This window comes from Neopsephotus bourkii, unplaced genomic scaffold (assembly GCF_033783945.1).
Source record: "Neopsephotus bourkii isolate Nb327-2 ecotype Australia unplaced genomic scaffold, CSIRO-AGI_Nbou_v1 NB_1139, whole genome shotgun sequence".
Classification (NCBI taxonomy): Eukaryota; Metazoa; Chordata; class Aves; order Psittaciformes; family Psittacidae; genus Neopsephotus; species Neopsephotus bourkii.
In genome coordinates, this window is record NW_026901625.1 from 1,308,365 (window position 1) to 1,328,380 (window position 20,016).

The 20,016-nt window shown below is 49.1% G+C and overlaps 1 protein-coding gene across 3 annotated transcripts; it reads right to left on the reverse strand.

Moving 5' to 3' along the window:
• Nucleotides 1-2,814: 2,814 nt before the first annotated feature.
• Nucleotides 2,815-15,655, reverse strand: CD34 (CD34 molecule). Of its 3 annotated transcripts, none has more exons than XM_061362873.1 (8): nucleotides 15,338-15,655; nucleotides 10,278-10,409; nucleotides 9,255-9,541; nucleotides 9,090-9,167; nucleotides 6,732-6,879; nucleotides 6,448-6,488; nucleotides 5,617-5,781; nucleotides 2,815-4,033 (listed from the first exon to the last, which is right to left on the reverse strand). In XM_061362873.1, the coding sequence occupies exons 1-8, from the start codon at nucleotides 15,414-15,416 to the stop codon at nucleotides 3,842-3,844; spliced, it is 1,122 nt and encodes a 373-aa protein (XP_061218857.1). In that variant the 5' UTR covers nucleotides 15,417-15,655; the 3' UTR covers nucleotides 2,815-3,841. The 3 variants fall into 3 exon arrangements, with proteins under 3 accessions (XP_061218857.1, XP_061218859.1, XP_061218858.1); XM_061362875.1 differs by lacking the exon at nucleotides 2,815-4,033 and adding an exon at nucleotides 5,290-5,372; XM_061362874.1 differs by lacking the exon at nucleotides 2,815-4,033 and adding an exon at nucleotides 5,290-5,375.
• Nucleotides 15,656-20,016: the final 4,361 nt, after the last annotated feature.

Here is a 20,016-nt window from a genome sequence, read left to right on the forward strand (position 1 = left end):
GGATGTGCTGTTTTGCTGTGAAGGGTTTGACTGCTGCAGGGCAGGAGATTTCTCACCTGTGAGAGCTCTTTTATTATGAAAGGGATGGAAGATCCACTGAGGGACATCGTTGCTAATAAGACTTAATTAAAACTTGTTTGCTCTGATGATTTTGATTGGTTTCAGCCGTGCACAGAACCAGCCAGCCTCCACTCACAGTAGCATTTTATGGCAGTTCAGCTAGGAAGGTATTGCTTCATTGCTGAAAAAGGCTTTGATTTCAACCTGCAGAAGGATTTGGGGCTGCCTGGATGGGGGTCAGAGCTCGCGCTTCTTTTTCAGGCTGGGAAATGGATCACTTACTGGCCATATCGCATTTCTATTTCTATTATTTCCACTATTTCTATTCCTTCTATTATTTCTATTTCAATTTCTATTTCTTTTTCTATTATTTCTATGATTTCTATTAGTTATATTATACTATTTCTATTGTTTGTATCTAAACATGTATGTAATGTATATGGATAGGTATATGTATCTGCATCTGTATCTGCATTGTATTCGTGTATGTATATATATATTTGTGTATTTGTATTAGTATATGTGTATGTATATGTGTATGTATATGTGTATGTATAGTATTTGTATATGTATATGTATTTGTATATGTATATGTATTTGTATATGTATTTGTGTATGCATGTGTATGTGTGTGTATATGTGTATGTATATGTGTATGTATAGTATTTGTATTTGTATAGGTATAGGTATATGTATATGTGTATGTATTGTATTTGTATATGTATCGTATTTGTATATGTATATGTATTTGTGTGTGCATATGTATATGTATATGTGTATGTATTGTATTTGTATATGTATATTTGTATATGTATATTTATTTGTGTATATATGTGTATATGTGTATGTATACGTGTATGTATATGTGTATGTATAGTATTTGTATATGTATATGTGTAAGTATTGTATTTGTATATGTATTTGTATAGGTATAGGTATATGTATATGTGTATGTGTATGTATTGTGTTTGTATATGTATTGTATTTGTATATGTATCATATTTGTATATGTATTTGCCACCATTCTTCCCCAGAGGATGCTTTCATGCAGGGCATTTTACACTGATATAAGGGTCCCAGCACCTACACTGTATATACACTATATACAAGCAGACCATGAGATCATGAACCAGGCAAAGAGCAGTTGCATCAGCCTGGAACCATGTGTATGGGAAAGCAGGTTGCTGTTGGAAGCTGTGATGGATTTAGCCCCCCAAAAGCAGCTACAAGCATGGAATGGAGAGGGGGAGGCTGCCTGGCAGACGGTGGGGCCACAAGGAAGGAATGCAAGGGGGTTGATAAGGAAGGAATAATAACACCTCTTTTTGCTGAGCCTGCCTGTGTTTGCACACAGGCAAAAACTTCCTGAGCTGGAAGCGCAGCCTTTTCCGCTGGCTCGGCTCTGTCCCTGCTCAGCCACCTCCACTCAAGGCATTTCCCTCAATCTGGATGCTTTGGAGAAACCTTTTGTCTTGCCAAAGCACTTGGCTGTAACTTTATTGTCTGGTCTTGGCTGTAGGACATACCCTGAGCTGTGAAAAACGCACCTGACGTTTGATTAGATCTCCCACTATTGATGCACTGAGTAGTGCCGAGCAGATAAACAGCTGCCAAGAAAGAAAAGCCAATCCGCGCGCACTGTCCGACCCCACGGTGCACATCCAGCCCCTGGGAATGCTGCTCCAGGGCCCTCCTGAGAGAAAGAAAGAAAGAAAGAAAGGAATTGCATTGCCCTGCATCTGTTCCCCTTGCAGCCGAGCTGTTGGAGGTCACATTACCCCAGAGTACCACAAAACAGGCAGTGGTGGGGAGGCACTGGCACAGGGTGCCCAGAGAAGCTGTGGCTGCCCCATCCCTGGCAGTGCTCAAGGCCAGGTTGGACACAGGGGCTTGGAGCAAGCTGCTCCAGTGGAAGGGGTTGGAACTGGATGAGCTTTAAGGTCCCTTCTGACCCAAATCATTCTAGGGTTCTATGATCTTCATATGCACACACCCCTTCCCACTGTCAGGTCAGACCCCAGCCTTGCAGATCACTCCATAAAACTGCACCAGGAATTATCTGGGCATATTAAACAGCAGACAATCCAGCAAGCAAGGTTTTATAGTTAGCTGTACGTCACTTACCCTGCAAACATGTTGTTGAAAGACAGGGAAAATGTGCACAGGACAAGCCACAGCCTTTAGTCATAATATTGCTGCTGGGAAACAGCCTCTCTGCAAGGCGTTGGCCTCTCATCGCGTTGGCACAGCCACGCGTCCCAGTGGGATAAACACATTGTTGTTCCAAGGACACAATGGAGAAACTGCATTTTAATAGTCAACTTTTTATTCTTCAACTGGGATTTATTTACAGTGAGATACGGGAGGATCAATTCACACCAAACCAAACCAAACCTGAACTCCTCTAAACCGTGTTTAAATGACTCTTGCACCCATGGAAACAGCCCCAGGTAATGATGGATGTTGCTGTCATCCCTTTAGGCCCTGTACCAAAAACAAAGCCTTCCCCTCTGAGAAAAGGTTGTGATAACGTCACTAGTGAGGGCGTAAATCAGCTTCAAGGGCTGGTTTAGTCCTTATTTTGGATGTGGAGGTGCCAGCAGGGATTGTGGTCCGCCTGAGCTGCAGCCTCTCATGGTCTTGCACCATCAAGACCAGGCTTGTGCCACACCAGCTTTGGCCCCCTAAAAATGAGCTGCATTTGCTTGGGCTGAGCACAAACCTGCCCCTGGCTCTCACTGAGCTGCACAGTGATGCAGCTTGGGCAGCACGGAGCTGGGGAAGAGCTGCTCCTGCTGTTAGTCTTCACTTACTGAAGTTAAAAACCCACCTCTTTTTGTTCATGTACCTGCTGCTGATGCAGAGGGAGAAACACCCGGAGCAGAGCCAGGTCTGGGTCTAGTGCTCATCCCACTGGGAGCCCTTTGGCATCATTTATTCCCAAAGCCCCCCGTGTCGGGAGGGAGGGTGGTGGGACATCCAACCCCAGCATCTGCAGAGCCACCTACAGCCACATCAGGTGTTTGCCATCTCATTGCTTGCTGGCTCTGCCTTGTCAAACTGCTATCTCCAGTCCCTGACATGGAGAGACTGGGGGAGATCTTTACTGTAAAGCAACTACTGGTGAGGTTGAAAAAGAAACAAGTTTGAGGTCTGTTCACATTTCAGCCTTCACATCCATGTTCAATGTTTTACACAGAGCTTCAGCAAATTCTGCTGGAGTAGGAAATACTAAAGGAGACCTAAAGCACAAGAAGGGGGATTAAATGCCTCACGTTCTTAAAAGAAAAGAATAAATCCTGCACTTACACATAAAGACGAGATTAAAAACAACTCTGATAACGGAAATCATCTGAAACCTGGAAGGCTTTTGTCACTGAAATCCCAATTTAACTGCGTTAATCAGCCTAACACGCTGCCACCAAAACTTTTGGCTGCTTCAAGTCTGGCTCAAAGCTTCCGGACCTTGAGTCTGCCTCTGCTTAAAAGCTTCCAGGACGAAGGGCACTTGCATTTCTCACGTTATTCTAACACCAAAAGCAGACAAAGAGCTGCAAAGAAGTGCCCTGTGTGGTCAGTGGGAGAAGGAGGAGGAGGAGGCAGAGCAGCAGGTCTTTGGCGCTTCATGTGCTTTAGGCTGATTTGGAAGTTCTTCACAGGAATAAGAATAGTAGCAATAAAAGGTCTGCAATTCCCTAGCTGTCCATAGAAAACTCCTGCCCTCCCCTGTCTCTGCTCCCCTCCTGGTTCACACTAAGGATGGATGCACCTGCAGCCTGGTTCACATTTCGGTGTCAGCGGGGCTCTGCTGCCGGCCCGAGTGCCCGTTCTTGGAGGATGCTTGGCCAGTCCCATTCTCCTGAGTGCCGCCGTTGAGGTTTGGCTTCTCCTGCAGCTCCGGTTGCTCCTGGGGAGGGATCATCAGCATCGTGTTTCCCTGGCTGCCGTTTTCTGGGTAATAGGGGTCTTCAGCCTAGACAGGTACATAAAGAACAAGGAGTTAAGGGAGGGAAAGCGCTGACAGCGACCGGCTTGGATCGCAGGCAGTGGCTTGGCTGCCGGCGCTTCCTGGACAGGGGGTACAAACAACTGCAGGCATGGGAACCTGCTCTGGGTGACGAGGAGGGGAACAGAGGGCCTGAACTATGGCAGGATGAAGCAAGAGAAACAGCCAGGAACTGCGCTTGATTTTTCTCCTGGACCTGAAAAGAGAAGCTGTCAGGTTTGGGGTTTTTCTTGCAACCAGGTCCTGGAGCTGTCCCTGCCTCGCGTTTGCAATCCAAACCCTTCTATTATTCCATGACAGACCACCTCTGCTTTCCATTTCAGCTAAATAAGAAGCACCATGGAATGAAAGCTATGGAAACGGCCTCTTTCTCTTCCCATGTCCTGTCTCTCAGCCTGTAAATGCATCTATAGCTCCTAGCAAGGTGCCAGCAGAAGTGCAGGGCTGCGCTCCAGCAAATGCAGAGATGTGCTGTGTGGCTGGTTACTGCTGCTGCTGTAAGGAGCAGATGCCTCTGGAGGATGCAGAGCAATATCCTCCATTCCTACCATGATATCTCCCACGTGTTGGAATGTGGCAGGCCTGATAGCAATGCAATGGGCACTAGTGGTCCCTTGGTAGTAGCAGGCAGCCCTGTTCCTTGTTTGCTTGGTGGCATCCACCCACAGAGGCTGCAGAGTTTCTCTTTCTGCTCAGCCCCTTTGATGACCCCCTTGTCCATGGCAATGAGATAGGTGTGCTGGACACATCTCACCTAGAAACCGGCCTGACTCTCCCATGCGTTTCCATGGGCAGCTACAGATTTACATTGCCTATCACTTGCTGCCAGCATCCAGGAGATGGTATCCACGCTTGAGAGCCCAAGCTGCACCATCCCTGCCTCTGACACATGCACTTGACTTTCCATCTGCATGTTTTGAGGGCATCCTTTCTGGCAATGAAATAACCTAACGGCTTCCCAGGACACAACTCTCCACATGCCCACGAGCAGCAATGAGGGGAAAGCATGTCCCATCCTCACTTTACAAAGGGATCACACCCCAAAAGCCACTGGTAGGGAAGAGTCCTCAGCAGTCAGCCTGCCGGGAAGGGGGGAAACAGGAATAGGAAATTTCTGCCTCTTTCTTTCTTGATGTATTTTATTACCATTGCTTGTTAAGTGAGAGGGAGAAACAGCTTTTATTACAGCGTTGGTACAAGACAGATAACTCAAATGCAGCGAATGGAAAGTTAAAATGTGTCACTTTTAATGACAAATTCATAAGGTCTCGGTGTCTCTGGAGGGGTCTTGCTGGATGAGTTCTTACTGCTGAGCAAAAATAAGTGTTAGACCTAGAAGTATGAGGGAGAACGGGGCTGTTTCCCCACAGCAGCAACCAGCTAAGTTTTGAAGGCAAGAGAGGGTTCCCTTCCCCCTGTCTGGTCTGTTCCTTGCCCAGGAAGGACCTGGGGACACGCATGCAGGTTGTGGGTGCTGAGCCCCCTCCTCTCCCACCCAGGCACCCCATGGCTCGTCTCTACCTGCTGCTCTGCCATCTATAAGCACTGACCAGCCTCTCTCCTGCTGGGCTCCAGCTCCGCCGCTTCATCAGGAAGTATCCAGCCAAGCCCAGGAAGGCCAGCATGAGTCCAGATGTGACCAAGGCAATGAGGGTCTTCTGAGAAAAGTCCTGGTGGTTCCTCACGCTCCCCCGTTTGAGGGATTTTATTCCGAACTGGAAAACATAAAACACCAAAGAGAGCCGGGAGTCCGACAAACAGGAAACATGTGCGGAACAGGCAGCAGGCTTCAAACAATGCTGCTCTTCACCTCCTTGTTAAACATCACATAAACAAAGCTGGGCTTTGCTGCCCAGTGTTCTCCCTTGGACCAGAGTGCTCGGCTCCTCAGGTTTAGAGCATGCATCTGCTGCTGAAAGCATCAAATCACAGAGAGGTTTGGTTTGGAAGGGAGCTTAAAGCTCATCCAGTTCCTGCCATGGGCAGGGACACCTTCCACTAGAGCAGGTTGCTCCAGGCCCCATCCAACCTGGCCTTGAACACTGCCAGGGACAAACACTCCCAGTGCTGTGCACTGCTGTTGCAGCTCTGTTGGCTGCTGTTCATGCAGGCACCTGGAGCTCAGCTTTCCAAGCCAATGGCAGCCTCACTGGAGTGCTGAGAGGAGGAACTGATTAATGCCAGAGTAGTACTTTGAAGCAGCAGAGTGCCGATTACATCCTCAGTTGTTGTTGGGATCTAACCATCTCATGTGCCAACACTCAACAAGCACCTCTGAGATGGAGGCAGGGTCAGGTCTTAACTGACCATCTAAAAACCTCCTTTCTCCAGCTTCTCGGGCCACCCTTTTTTTCCCAGCTGAATTTGCTTACGGGATTTACCTTTTCCCAGTGGGACTCCTGGAGCATATCTGTAGCAGGATCTGCAAGGTTTAAAACAGGAGAGGCACATTACACAGAGGGTCATGCTGCAGCTGGAGTCAGCATCGGGGAGCCTGCCCATTGCTGAACACAGAGGAGCTGCTCTTGAGGCAACAAAGCTCTGTGTATCCAGAAGACCCCAGAAGAAAGAGCAGCTCTGGAGAGAAGCCTCCTTCTGGGTTGTGCCCCACAGCCTCTCCCACTGCCCATCATCAGTGCCAGCCAAAGGCATCAGCCCAACTGACCTCTCTCGCCGACGAGGATGAGGAGCATACAGTCATGATCCACCTCCGACTGAGCGAGCTTGATCTGGCAGGGGGAAGGGACACGGTGGGTGCCCTCCTCACATATGGCACTCCACAAGTCCGATCCCTTCATCTCTAGGAAGTGTTTCTGCAAGAGATGCAAGAAAACCAGCCACTGAACCAACCCAGCCAACCATCTCTGTTAGTGCCATGGGACTGTTGTGCATCCACCCTTGATGTTTTGGGGGCTTCTCTGGGCTGTGCAAAGCTGAGCAAGAAGCAACCAGAAGTGACAGTCAGCAATGGGCTGGGGCTCAGGCCTTCACATCCCCACTCCGCACTGCTTTGAGCCCCAGTACCAACACCTAGGAAATGGAGATGCTCACTTCTGGTTTCTTAACTTAATGAAAACGAATTAAATGCAGATATCAATAGCAACTCTTGCAAATGGCATGTAAGCAAAGCTAAATTTAGGATCTGAATTGCATGGCAAGTCTCTCCACTTTCTGGACTCAAATAGCCGCCTGAAGAGCCCTATTGTTTGAGAGTCCCAGGCCGGGGCTGGGAAAGGAGGGAAATAACAAAGAAGCATTGAGCCTTCCTGTTTAGGAAATGTCTTCAGTGTTTTTGCTAGGTTGCTGATCAAAGGCTAGGCAAAAATAATACCAATTTCTCACATTTTAGACCCGAACCGACTCTTGGGTGGAAGAGGAAGAGGAGTGAGGAGCTGCAGCCTTCCTCTTCTGCAGGCCAGTTTCTGCAGCAGACAGAATAGGCTTTCTCCTTGGGGCTATTTTCAGCCACAGCTTGCAGAGAGCCCACAGTTGCTAAAAGACCTTCAGAGCTTCCCTAACATCCTCCTACCTGGGGACATCATCTGAGCTGTGGCCATTGCCCGCCCTCAAGACAGAGACCGGCTCCCATTAGATCCCTGCCCCTGCCACCAGGCAGCTCAGTGCTTTCCTCTTTCTGCCTTAGAACTGCCTCAGCCTTGTGCTGGGATCACCTCATCCTCTTAGCATAGAGAAATGCAGGAACTTATCCACGGGAGAATAACAAACAAATCATTTTCAGCTGTTTCTATCGAGCTTGGCTTGGGGTGAGAAAGGCCAAGATGGAACAAGAGACCCAAGTGTGTATTTTCCTTTCTCTGCTGTGGAAAGAACCCATCGGAGTGTCAGAATTTCCCCTTGCAATTAGTGCTGGCTGCCAGCTCATTTGCTTTGGGAAAGGCCAAGCAGGAAAGTGAGACACGGTCCCTCCTATCTGCTCCCCTCGCAGACGCTCTTATCTGGTTCCCAGGTTCAGTGGCTGCTGAGCCTGAGCTGGATTTTCCCACTCCATGAGCTGGAGGCACGGGTGATGTCTGCCCTTGGGTGAAAGCTCCCATAAAAACACGCCTGGCAGAGGGCAGTTGGATGGACTGTTTTCCCATGGAGGGAAGTGTGTGCAATTAGACACGGCTCCATAGGGTACCCTGTGTGCTATAGGTGCATCCACCCGTGTCTGCGCAGGCAGGCAGTGTGTGGATAAGGGGTGCTGATCCTGTGCCCAAGTGTCCTTTCCCACTAGATGGCAGCTGTGACCAGCACCGCTCGCTCCCGGAGGAGTTTCCGTGTGAATTCCTGCTAAAATACAGTCCCTGTAAACAGGAGCAGGTCTAAATGGCATCTGCAGAGCAAAGCCAGGCAAGAACTCGCTCGCCCTAAGTGGTGGCAGTGCGGCTAAGCAGCACTAAGACTGATCAGTGTCATTTTAGCCCAGGGCATTGCCAAGTCTGCTGTGCCACAAGATCCTCTCTGACAGGCTGTACCTCCGATGTGGAAGGTTTCTGGGCTCCCACCCACACCAGGATCACAGCCAGACCCTCTCCTGCTTTTGTAACTGCTTCATTTTTAGTGCACAAGGCCAAGGGCACCAGAAAACCTGGGCTTCCCTTAGGACTCTGTGCAGATGGAGCCACTGATCAGCCACGCGTGCTCCTTCAGATGCCCTGGTTCCTTTCCTAGGGCAGTTGGCAAGACAAAAAAAGGCCCTCGCATTCCCAACAGGGAAGAGGAAGGAGAAGAACAAAGGCAATTTCCCGTTCAACATGGTGGGAGGTACTTTAAAAGCTAAACTGACCCCAGAGCTTAATCATTAAAAGGAGGCTTTATGCAACCAGGAGGATGCGTTTACCCTGGGACTGCTGGGATCATCCCCACAGCTCAGATGCTCTGCCCTAGGGATAACAGTGTGAGCTCCTCACCCCAAACCAACCCCCCAGCTATGGTGGGTGACCCCATCACTGCAAGCCTGACAGCGTTTGCTTGCAGTCCCCCCCTTGGAGATGGGTGTCCAGCCAGGGCTGCAACTCACACAAGTGTTGGTCTCGTTGAGCTGCAGGCAGATGGCTCCAGTGTCACTCACTTCTTTGACATTGTGGCACGTGATGGGCTGGAAGGGCAAGAACACAGCGGTGGCATCAGTGACCTGTTGTGAGGCAGCTCCAGCCTCCCCATGGTCCCACAGCCGCATCCTCACCTTCAGGCTGTCCCTGGCTGTGTGCAGTGGAGAGGTGGCAGTCGGGATGGGAGGATGCCCCGAGGTGGTGGCAGGAGAGCTCATCAGAGCCTGCACAGACCCTGGGGTTTCTGCCATGGTGCTGGGATGCGTTGTTGGGCTCTCAGATGTGGGGACCCCTTCGCTGGTGTGGTTTGGGTCCGAAGGAGTGCCCAGTGCCTGTGTGTGGGCTCGGCTGGGCTGGGGGCTCGGCTGCTCACTGCTGGGTCCCTGGGATGTGGGGCTGGCTGCCAGCAACCTGGCAGCAGCTTCAGTTGTGAAGAAATGCAATGAAAAGGAGACACGAGAAAGCTTAAGTCCTCTAAAAGCAGTGCGTGGCATTGCGATGACTCACGTACAATATTGATTTGTCATAGCCAACAATACCAGAACGTGTTATTGGCTCTGTAAGAAAAGTGCATTAGGCTTGCTTCAGTTGCCTAATTGTTACAAGCACTTCATAATCTGGTTACAATGGGCTCATTTCCTGGGCATACACTGCACCACAGCAAGGATGCTGTGGCCTGCCCTACCCTGCATCACCCTCATCTCCTCCTTGACCCAGAGTTGTCAGAAGGATGTACTGACTTCAAGCAGTGTGAGAGAAGGGCACCACACATCACTGCAAGCATCCCTGCTCCAAACCCCTTCAGATCCTAACCCTGGCCTTGTATTGGAAAGGTTGGCAGAGCTCTTATGGGTGCCATTTGCTGAGCAAGTAACAAGTATATTGAGATAAAATATTAATGACCATTTTGTCCCTTGGCTGTTTTGAACAGAATGGGTCCAATCCACCCACCCTGATGACAGCAGTGCTGGGTTGTCCCCGGTGGGATTTTTGGGGCCAGGATTAAAGCTGTTGCCCATACTATCAGGCTCTTTTTTGAGACCACAACCCCTGCACCAACTCCCGGTTTCTTAGGGCAAACCCATGCACTTCATAAACCTGGTTACCAATGCCAATGCCCCCAGGAATCACTGGGGGGGAATGAGGGTGGTAATTACCAGATGTCTGTGGTGTGAGCTGGGCGCTGCTGGTGGCTGCAGGGGCAGCTCCGGTGGCTGCTGCACTGCTGGCGCCTTGCGATGCTGCGGCCGTCGGTGTGGGGCTGTTTGTGGAGCTCCCACAAGCATTACCTGAGGGCAGAGAGAGGTGTTAGGGGCTGGTGTCCCCCCCAGCCCTGAGCCCCTGCCTGCCCCCGAGCATCCTGGGGGGCCGAGGGCTCTTGGGGCAGCACTGGAGGAGGACCGGCTCATTTCTGCCCTCATCCCTCCCCATCCTCAGCTTTACTGAGGGATGCATAAAGCTCTGCACAAAGCTGGATTTCATAGTAAGTTTGGCTTTATAATCCTTAGAGGAAAGACTCTCTTGGAAGAGATCATTTATACGCCTCAGGAAAAATAAGCTGGATCTGCAGTTGCAGGCACAATCTCAAAGTAAATAGAAACATTCCCTTTGGCTTGGGATCAGCACTGACTCATGAGCGAAAACATCTTTGGAGGTAAAACAGAATGTTTGGAGAATGGTTTGCTGCTCTAACTTAAAGATTATATACTGCTTCCTGGTATGTTACCAAGATGACACTTCCAGCTTTTCCTTCTGAAATGAACTACATGAGTCAGTGGAAACGCATCGCTTCCCATTCCTTAACCTTTTCTGTGTGTAAGATCCATTTCCCTTCTGTCGAACACCTTCCCTCTCTACTCCAGGGCTTTTGCTGTTTAAGATTCTTACCCAGACACTTGGGAAAACCTCACAAAACGTGTTGTTTCATTTGTCTTTCTGCCCAGGGGAGCCTGAGCTCCAACTTACTTCATCTTTCCAAACCAGCCTTTGAGATGGAGCAGCTCTGACAGGTCCTGATCAGCCACCCGGAGCTGGCACCAGGGCAGCATCCCCTGCCCGTTACACATGCACTCATGTGTTGCACACTGTAGTATTGTCCTGGCAGGAATTACTTCTGTGCGGGATGTCAGCATCTGCTTATCAGCTCCAGAGAACTTGGATGGTTTAGGAAAAGCAAAGACCAAGATCCCTGAGGTCCATTTTGGCCACGGGAGGCAGGGGCCAGAGCTGCTTGGCTCTTCCTGCAGCCAGAAGGTGCTGATGGAGAGCGTACATCAGCCCGGCCCTGTGGTCAAGGCACATCCCATCCCATCCATCTCATCCTGCGCTGTTCTGTCCTATCCTGTCTCATCCCATCCGATCCCATCCCTTATGTCCTGTACCATCCCATCCATCTCACCCCATCCCGTCCCATCCCATCCCATCCTATCCCATCCCATCCCATCCCATCTCATCCCATCCCATCTAATCTCATCCCACCCCATCGCATTCCATCCTGTCTCGCCCCATCCTGTCCTATCCTGTCCCATCCCATCTCATCCTGTCCTATCTTATCCCGTCCCATCCCATCCCAGGCCTGTGCAGGCTGCAGCTGCTCTGGACGCAGGAGCACCGGGGAGCTGGAGGGGGGGCTCTGCAGAGGGCTCCGTGCAGGTGTCTGGAGCTGGGATTGAGGTTCTGGCTCCTATTGAAGCCAGAAGTTTCTTCTCTCTGAGACATTTCAGTTCCAGCTGCTTCAATCACCACATTTCTGACGAACAAACCCAAAGCAGGAGGCGCGACTCCGTGCCCAGCACAAGGAGAGGCACAAGTTAAATCCGTGCTTTGCTCACATGCGTGGACATGCGCAGGGAACTTCCCATCACCAGAACAATGTAGCCCCTGGACTTGACCTCCCCAAGTGCTGCAGCCACCCAAGAACCTGAGAACTGTTCCAGATGTTTATAAAGCACCAGAGGTATTTCTAAGCAAAGTCTTTTCACCGCTGAACATCATAAAATGAAGCCTGGGTTATTGCTCAGTGCCGGTTGTGAGAAGACCTGTCACACTGTATTGCTTTTCCTCCCCTTTACTGTAGCATATGCAGGCCCTTTTCATAGAAAACATGCCTAAATTGTTTGAAACCTCTGGACTCAGGAGATAGAAACTGATCCAGATGTGGGCTGGATAATCCACATGGCGCTCAGCTGAAGTGGGTCATTTATTGCACCACACATTTTTACTGGCCTTGCTAAACTCAGTCCATTTGTTAGTATGAAAGGTTTGAGAGTTTAAGCCAAACCGTTTATTAACCTCAGAGAAATCTTCACCTGGGAGTGCTGGCACATGCAGGAGCAAAAGCATGTGAAAGCAAACCGTGCTTCACTATGGTATTTACACATTAAAAAGCCTAAACACCGTTTCGTAGCTAGGATGTTAAATGCCTCTGATTTTTAAAGAGATTTTAATAATAGGGCTTAGGAAGTATCTCAGCAACAATATCAATGTTAAAGTAGTTGGCGTGGTCCAGCACTCATCCCTGAGCACTAAACCTGGACCAGAGAAGGCAAAACTCTGCCATGGCAAAGGCTCAGCAAACAGGAGAGACTTTATGTCATTTGTGCCCTGCTCTGCAGCAAATGCACCACGGGGGTTTCTCAAGCTGCAGAGGGGCTTGGGACAAGGGCTTGTAGGGACAGGCCAAGGGAATGGCTTGAACCTGCCCGAGGGGAGACTGAGCTGAGCTCTTAGGCAGAAGCTCTTCCCTGTGAGGGTGCTGAGGCGCTGGCACAGGGTGCCCAGAGAAGCTGTGGCTGCTCCATCCCTGGCAGTGCTCAAGGCCAGGTTGGACACAGGGGCTTGGAGCAAGCTGCTCCAGTGGAAGGGGTCCCTGCCCGTGGCAGGGGTTGGAGCTGGAGGAGCTTTGGGGTCCCTTCCAACCCAAACCATTCCAGGACCCTATGACTCTCCCCTGCACATCCCTCCCAGCAAGGTGGAAGGTGCAACCCAGAGGGGCTTCCCAAGCAGTAATTCCAGTTCCGACACTGATCCTGGCTGATACAAAACCCTCTTGGCAAACCCTTTGGTAACTGGGTGCCTGTTCCAGTGCCCTAACACAGAACCAGGATAGTTCCCTGTGTTTAACAAAGCCTTTCCCCAAGCTCAGCCGGTGCTCTAGAAGCTACAAGAGCTGCAGCAAAGGTGATCTGGCCCCACACTGCCTATGGAAGAGGAGGATGAGGAACGTTTGGACGGCCACAGCCATCCCATGCTCCCTGCAGCAGCTCCAGCAGCATTACTCACACCTCCCCAGTCCTCCTGCTCTCAGCCATGTGGCAGGAATTCAAGCGGGTGGAGCCCTCTTCCCTCTGGAAATATCTGATAAAAATCCCTTCCCTCCCCCTTTTCCTTCTCCCAGGCAGGATATGGGTGTGGGGCCGGCACCACGCAGGGGCAGGGGCCACGGGGAGCCCCCGGCCTGCTGCACCAAGGGGCGTCCTTGGCACTGGGTGCTTGGGAGCCCTCCCGGGGACCACGAGCAGTCGCATCCCTCAAGTGGCTGCGAGTCTGAAGGCTCCTTTTCCCTTCCCTCACTTTTGCAGCGTTTCTAGGTCTTGCAAAAGGGATGAAGGGAAGAAAGAATGTTTTAAAAGGACAAGAAAAGAGATGATTTTCAAAAGTCGAGTTTGGCAGCGATGAGTTAAAAATGTGTAATTAAAAAAGAGAAAAGACCAAAAAAATTATTGTTTGTATTAGGCACAAATATTATAGAATCCCAGAGTGGCTGGAAGGGACCTCAAAGCTCCTCCAGCTCCAACCCCTGCCTCAAGCAGGGACCCCTTCCACTGGAGCAGCTTGCTCCAAGCCCCTGTGTCCAACCTGGCCTTGAGCACTGCCAGGGATGGGGCAGCCACAGCTTCTCTGGGCACCCTGTGCCAGCGCCTCAGCACCCTCACAGGGAGAACTGCGTCCCCTTAAAACACGTGGCTTTCCCCAAAGGTGTTTCAGGAGCTGGCTCTCCAGGAGCCCATCCAGACTCAATTCCTCAGACCTGGGATTTCCATTGGGAGCTGCCAAACTGAAACCTCTGCTTAAGTCCCTGGGATGCCCCAAAGAGGTGAAGAGCAGAGCCTGGGGGTGAGCTCCCTACTTGTGCACAGAACCAAACCTCCTCCACTTCCAGGCAGAGCTAATAAAGCTCTGAACACCCTGCAAACTGTGGAGCACTGGCTGTGCCAGCACCAGCGATGACATTTTGCAGCCTTAAACCAGCTTGCGCCCAGTACCCTTGCCTTTCCACAGGCACAGCTTTTTATCACTTGTGCTTTGTACTACCAGGAGCTCAGGTTCTGCATTTCAGGTGAACACTTGTGCCTTGCACCCTTCAGCCAGTCCTCAGTTCTAGTTCTCTCTAATAAAATGGCTTTTTTCCTTCCTATAAAATTAACAGAGACTGGAGGGTCAGGCCCAATGGCTCTGATGAGCAATAGACCTTGGCAGCAGGGGGAACATGAAAGGAGCACTGTGAAACAGGAGAACAAAATACAGCAAATTCTTTCACTACTTATTCCTCATTCCATGTCACTAAGGAAAAATACATTTTAGGAGACACCTGGGGTCCTGGCACAGAGTGCTGCTTTACATTTTTAAGTCCCTTTTTATTACTTCACGGCTGTTGAGTTTGGGACCAAAATGATAACATTTCCCTAAAATATAACCCTTCAAAAAGCACTAGCTCGAGCAAATCTCTGTATTGTTACTCACTGTTTCATATGATGAATATTTGAAGAGCTGGAATAGGAGATATTAATATTTATGTAGATTGATTTGATTTTCAGACAATGTTTAGCTCCCACCACAAAACAAAAGTAAGGCTAATTTACACTGACACAGACTGAGAAGCGACTTGAACTGTGGCTGCACTCCACCGCTTTGCGTGCTGCATCAGCATCCCCTCCTGTTATCTGTAATATTACAGGGAGCTCTTCCACCCTGATTCGCCTCTTTCTCAATGCAGCAGCTTTTTCTGCTTGCAGTGTATCACTTGGAATGTGCTGGCTGGGATGCCTGATGTAGAACATCACTGCAGCGTGAAACTGCAACCGCCACTGAACACCCATTAAAACGCATCCCCCTCCTTGTTCCGTAAGTTACAACGAAGTTGCCCCATGCAGTAGTCTCACGCTGCTCTGTTGCTCAGTGCCTGTAGCCCTGGTTAGTCGCTGCAGTCAATACTCACCACACAACTCCACAACACAGAACGCGATCCAGCAAAGCTGCCTCCACTTCATGATGTTTAAACTTCCCAAGAACAGCATTCCTGCTCGCAGCTCCCACCACAACTGGAGCTGGCGGTGACAGCTCTTGCGCTTTCAGTCCTGCAGCAGCTCTGAGCTCATGGAGCTGCTTGGGTTTAGTTCAAGCCTTTGAGATCACTCACTTGTGGGGTGGGTTTCTCTTCAGGGGTTGTGCTTATGGTTCAAGACCGAGGTGGAGTTTCTCCTTTCAGTTTTATACAGTTCATGGCAACCTCACTATCTCTTAGGTAATTTTCTCCTCCCCACTTCCCTGCCAGCGCTTCAAAACAAACAAAAGAGCAACCCTCTCCCCAGCAAAGGATCCCAAAGCCTCGCTGGGCTTAACTCTTTCCTGAGAGCCGCTTACGTTCCTGTTAGAGGGAAGGCAGGGATGCAGCGTGCTCCAGCTGGAGGGAAGGATTAGAGCAGAGCCTGCTCCTAAACTTCCCTCAAAGCAAACACCATCTGATGAGAGCAGGAAAGCTGGAACCCTGCGGTCCAGCCCCATGCACAGTGCCAGGGCTGTGCCAGTGGCAAGGGGGAACTTGGAAAACAGTGGCATGGTTTAGTGTGAGGTGTCCCTGCCCATGGCAGGGGGGCTGGAACTGGATGATATTAAGGTCCTTTCCAACCCAAACCATTCTATGATTCTATGAATCTAAAACTGACTTCAGAATCACAGATTTTCTCAGTGAATTAAGCAAGGAACTCAAGGATGTGAAATCATCACTGACCTGAAGAGAAGGAGCTCCATTAGCTTCACTAAATTGACTGTGGTCAAACAGAGAATGAAATGGTTTAGAGAAGGGCTGAGGGAAAGAAAAACCCACAGGCAGAAGACCTGGAGCAGAAGAGGGACTCAAGACTAGTAACATCCTAGACCTCCTGTCCATTAATAGCACATCATAGAGACATTACCAGCAGTGCAGAAATACTGACTTACATCTTGCTATTAGGCTGAACTTTACCAAGTGGGAATGGTTGCTCCTGGTTCTCTACAGGGCTGCACTGCAGACACGTGTGGGACCAGCACCCGACTCAGAAGGGTGAGGGATGCTCTGCAGATGGCAGCAAATGGAGCTGAGTCAATACACCCTAGCACAGCCCGAAAGAGACATGAGGGTCTCCAAAAGCACTGATTAAATATATACACACACACATATATATATTAAAATCTATTTTTTAAACTTAAAAATACCTGTGGTTTCTATTCCTTAATTTTTATGTCTGGAGACACCAAAAATACCAGAAATGTCTTAATCATAATTTAACAATTTTGGCTTTGGGGATAATAAAGAAAAGGTATGATCGCTTGGGAAACCAAACTGCTTAAGCCTGGATTCTTCCTTTTCTTTTGCAGCTAAATGGTGCAGTCACTAAAGGAGTCACAGGAAATCCAAAAATGAGGTGGCCAGGAAAACAGCTATGGAAGGAAAGGCAGTTAAGAGCTTGCTTAATGTATTATCTGTTTGTGGCTGCCCCTAGTACATTTCTACAGACAGAAAAGGAATAAAAGACAGAAGAAAAGACAGGGTCGTGTTGTGCACAAAGAAATCCCCTATTAGCGTTTCTAATACACACATTTCTTGATATGACAAAATGCCAGTAGCTTTTGTTTGTAGCATGGGACAGGGATTGGAGGAGATGATGTTTAAAGGTCCCTTCCAACTCGAAGCATTCTGTGATTCTATGGCAGGAAACATCTCTTGGAAGGAAACATCTGTAGCTAAGAAACGTGCTCCAGCATCTATATAAAGACTTCTATTATGTGCAGTAATCTATTACTGTACAACAGAGCTATACAGCTCTGTTAAAGTCCAAAATACCCCAGTAAAATATGGTCTACAACACAGCGTAAAACCTGAGCGTGGACACAGCCCGGCTGTCTCCAGCAGCTCCCACCAGCATGCTGTCTTTTTCCCTGTCTCAAACCCACACTTTGGGAAGCGCATGACCCAGCACATAACACAGGTTTGCTTAGAAAATATATGCGAAAGATGAAATGAGAAAAGCAGAGAGAGACAAAGTGCTATTTAAATAACAGATTATTATTAATTTTTTTCCTATTAAAGTGAGAATTTGGGTTGGATAAAGTGACTAAAAATAAAAGAGTTGAAATTTCAAAGCATCGGCCACATCAGATGAAGACCATCTGGTGAGAATGAACATCCCATCACACTGAAAAGCATCAAGAAAAGCTGTGGAGCTGCCTCTGGCAGGACAAGGCTCGGGACCACTCTTGTCCAGTGAAGGCAGAAACGCTTAGAAATGGTATTTCAGCACTAAAAATAAGTGAATTATAGGAAAAAAAAAGAAACCAAGCCAAGTGGTGCTGAGCCTCTTGTTTGCATGGGGGCTGCAGGAAACCAGCCCCATTGTGGCTCCCCAGTGGTGGCCAGCCCCTGCCCACCCTGCCTGCAATTCCTGCCCTGCCTGCACCAGGGGCTCTCCCCTCTGCCCTGCAGCCTTCCTGCCATTCTCTTCCAGCACTGCCCCGGGCTCCTGAGTGAAAGAAACCAAGAGGCTCATCCGGGTTTGGCTGCCGGTTGTATTTCACCTTTCAAAACCAGACTAAAAATAGAGAGCTGGACTAAAAATAGGCAGTGGCCGGGTCTGTCAGACACCAAGCATGGGAAGCGCCCGGGTTTGGTTTCCACTGGAAGTCAGGCTGTGTTGAAATGACATTCCTAGTGTCAAAGATGTAGGGTTTCATTAATACTCATGCCTACTGTGTGCGCTGAGTATGTCAGATCACGCCTTAGGACTCGTTTGCGGACAGTGACTCAGCTAAGCATGGCACAGCAGCTAAATCTGACATATCCTCAAATGAAGAGCCAAAAGAACCCAGAATCACTTACTTATTCAGCTTATTCTTTGGACTCAGGCTAACCACAAGGCTTTGTGGCTTGGTGTCCATTTGCAGTCGGTTTAGTGCGAGGTTTCCCTGCCCATGGCAGGGGGGTTGGAACATGATGATCGTAAGGTCCTTTCCAACCCTAACTATTCTATGATCCTATGATTCTATGATTGATTCTATGATTCTATGTTTCAGAGATGCTGGGATGTGGGCAAGCTCTTTGGCTGGGGTGTGTGTATCTGTGCACACACCTCCAAGCATATTCCGTATATCCAGCTGGAACCAGGCTCTTCAGGTATTTCCTCCTGTTTGTTCAGTGAGCAGAGGATAACACCTTTTCTCACTGATAGGACTCTCCACTTAAACCTCTGTTTAAAGTGATTGGAATGACTTCCTCCTTTCAGATCCCTAACAAATCCTTCTGGTGGAAAACTTCAACACCAAAATAAGAAACACCTACTTGAAACGTCTCAGCCCATGTCAGCTGTATGAGGTTAGCAACTCCTGAGCCGACTCCAACTAAACATTTACAGGATCAAGAGTCCACATTTCAAGCAGTACGGTGATGAAGGTTTGTTCACATGGACTGGGATTGTGGCCAAGTATTTAAGGGTGATTTAACTTAATTGTGAGTGATGCAATAGACATATGGCTGGGAAGTTATATGCCAGGAAGCATGTTTTCTATAAGTATTTTAGCAGGCAGATGGCATACAATAGTTTTGGTGCAGTCATTTCCTCACCTCTTAAAAGTTGCTATTTTGGAATAATTAGATTCCCACCATCTTCCCAAGACACCAGCACTGCTGACCCGGAGGATGTGCAATGTTAGAGGACTATTTCTCTACAAAATGCCATCCCATAAATCAAATATAACACTTGTCCATCCACTGCCATTCAAGAGACTCAAAACACTTGCAAACTTTCCCACTTAAATCGAAAGTGAGGATTAATGGTGGATGGGAACAGAAGCACGTGAAAGCACTTGGAGCAACGCCACACCACAACTAAACCCCAAAAGCCAAAAGTTTTGAGTCCCAATCCTCAACCATAGCAACCAAACCACACCACTTCCCAGGCAGAGCAATGCTCTCTGGATCTTAACAACCATCTCAGGCCTCCAAAGAACTGCTGCAGGAGATCCAGCTTCAGGAGCAGGGTGAGCATCCCTATGCCTGGATGGGGCTGGAGAACCACAGCAGAGTAAGAAACTGCAATGAAACGGCATTTGAGTGATGCTTGGGTTATTTGTGATAGCTTTTATTTTAATTAGGGCTTTGTACAAAACAGGATCATAATAGAATGGTTTGGGTTGAAAGGACCTTAAAGCTCCTTCAGCCCCAACCCGTGCCACAGACAGGGACCCCTTCCACTGGAGCAGCTTGCTCCAAGCCCCTGTGTCCAACCTGGCCTTGAGCACTGCCAGGGATGGGGCAGCCACAGCTTCTCTGGGCACCCTGTGCCAGCGCCTCAGCACCCTCACAGGGAAGAGCTTGTTTCCTAATACCCTAATACCCAATCTAAATTGAATTTAATCTTCCCCACTGAACCCACTAAGATGCTGTTGGGACCACATCTCCTCTGTATTAACAGCAGGCATGGGACCAAATCCTGACCAGGGTTGAGCAAGGGGAACTCATGCCCACTGCTAGCAAAGGATGCAAGCTCTTTACTCTGAGCAGATGGAATGAACTGATTGTGATTCATCTAAGGAATAGCAAAGAACTCAAAAGCTTCCCTAATGGTATCATCCTTCTCATGGTTT

Excerpts from the sequence above, each read along its gene's own strand:
- CD34 (XM_061362873.1), bottom strand. The coding sequence starts at position 15,416 with ATGCTGTTCTTGGGAAGTTTAAACATCATGAAGTGGAGGCAGCTTTGC. Across the intron at positions 10,410-15,337 it reads CTGTGTTGTGGAGTTGTGTG|GTAATGCTTGTGGGAGCTCC; the intron begins GTGAGTATTGAC and ends CTCTGCCCTCAG. Across the intron at positions 9,168-9,254 it reads CAGCCAGGGACAGCCTGAAG|CCCATCACGTGCCACAATGT; the intron begins GTGAGGATGCGG and ends TTGCCCTTCCAG.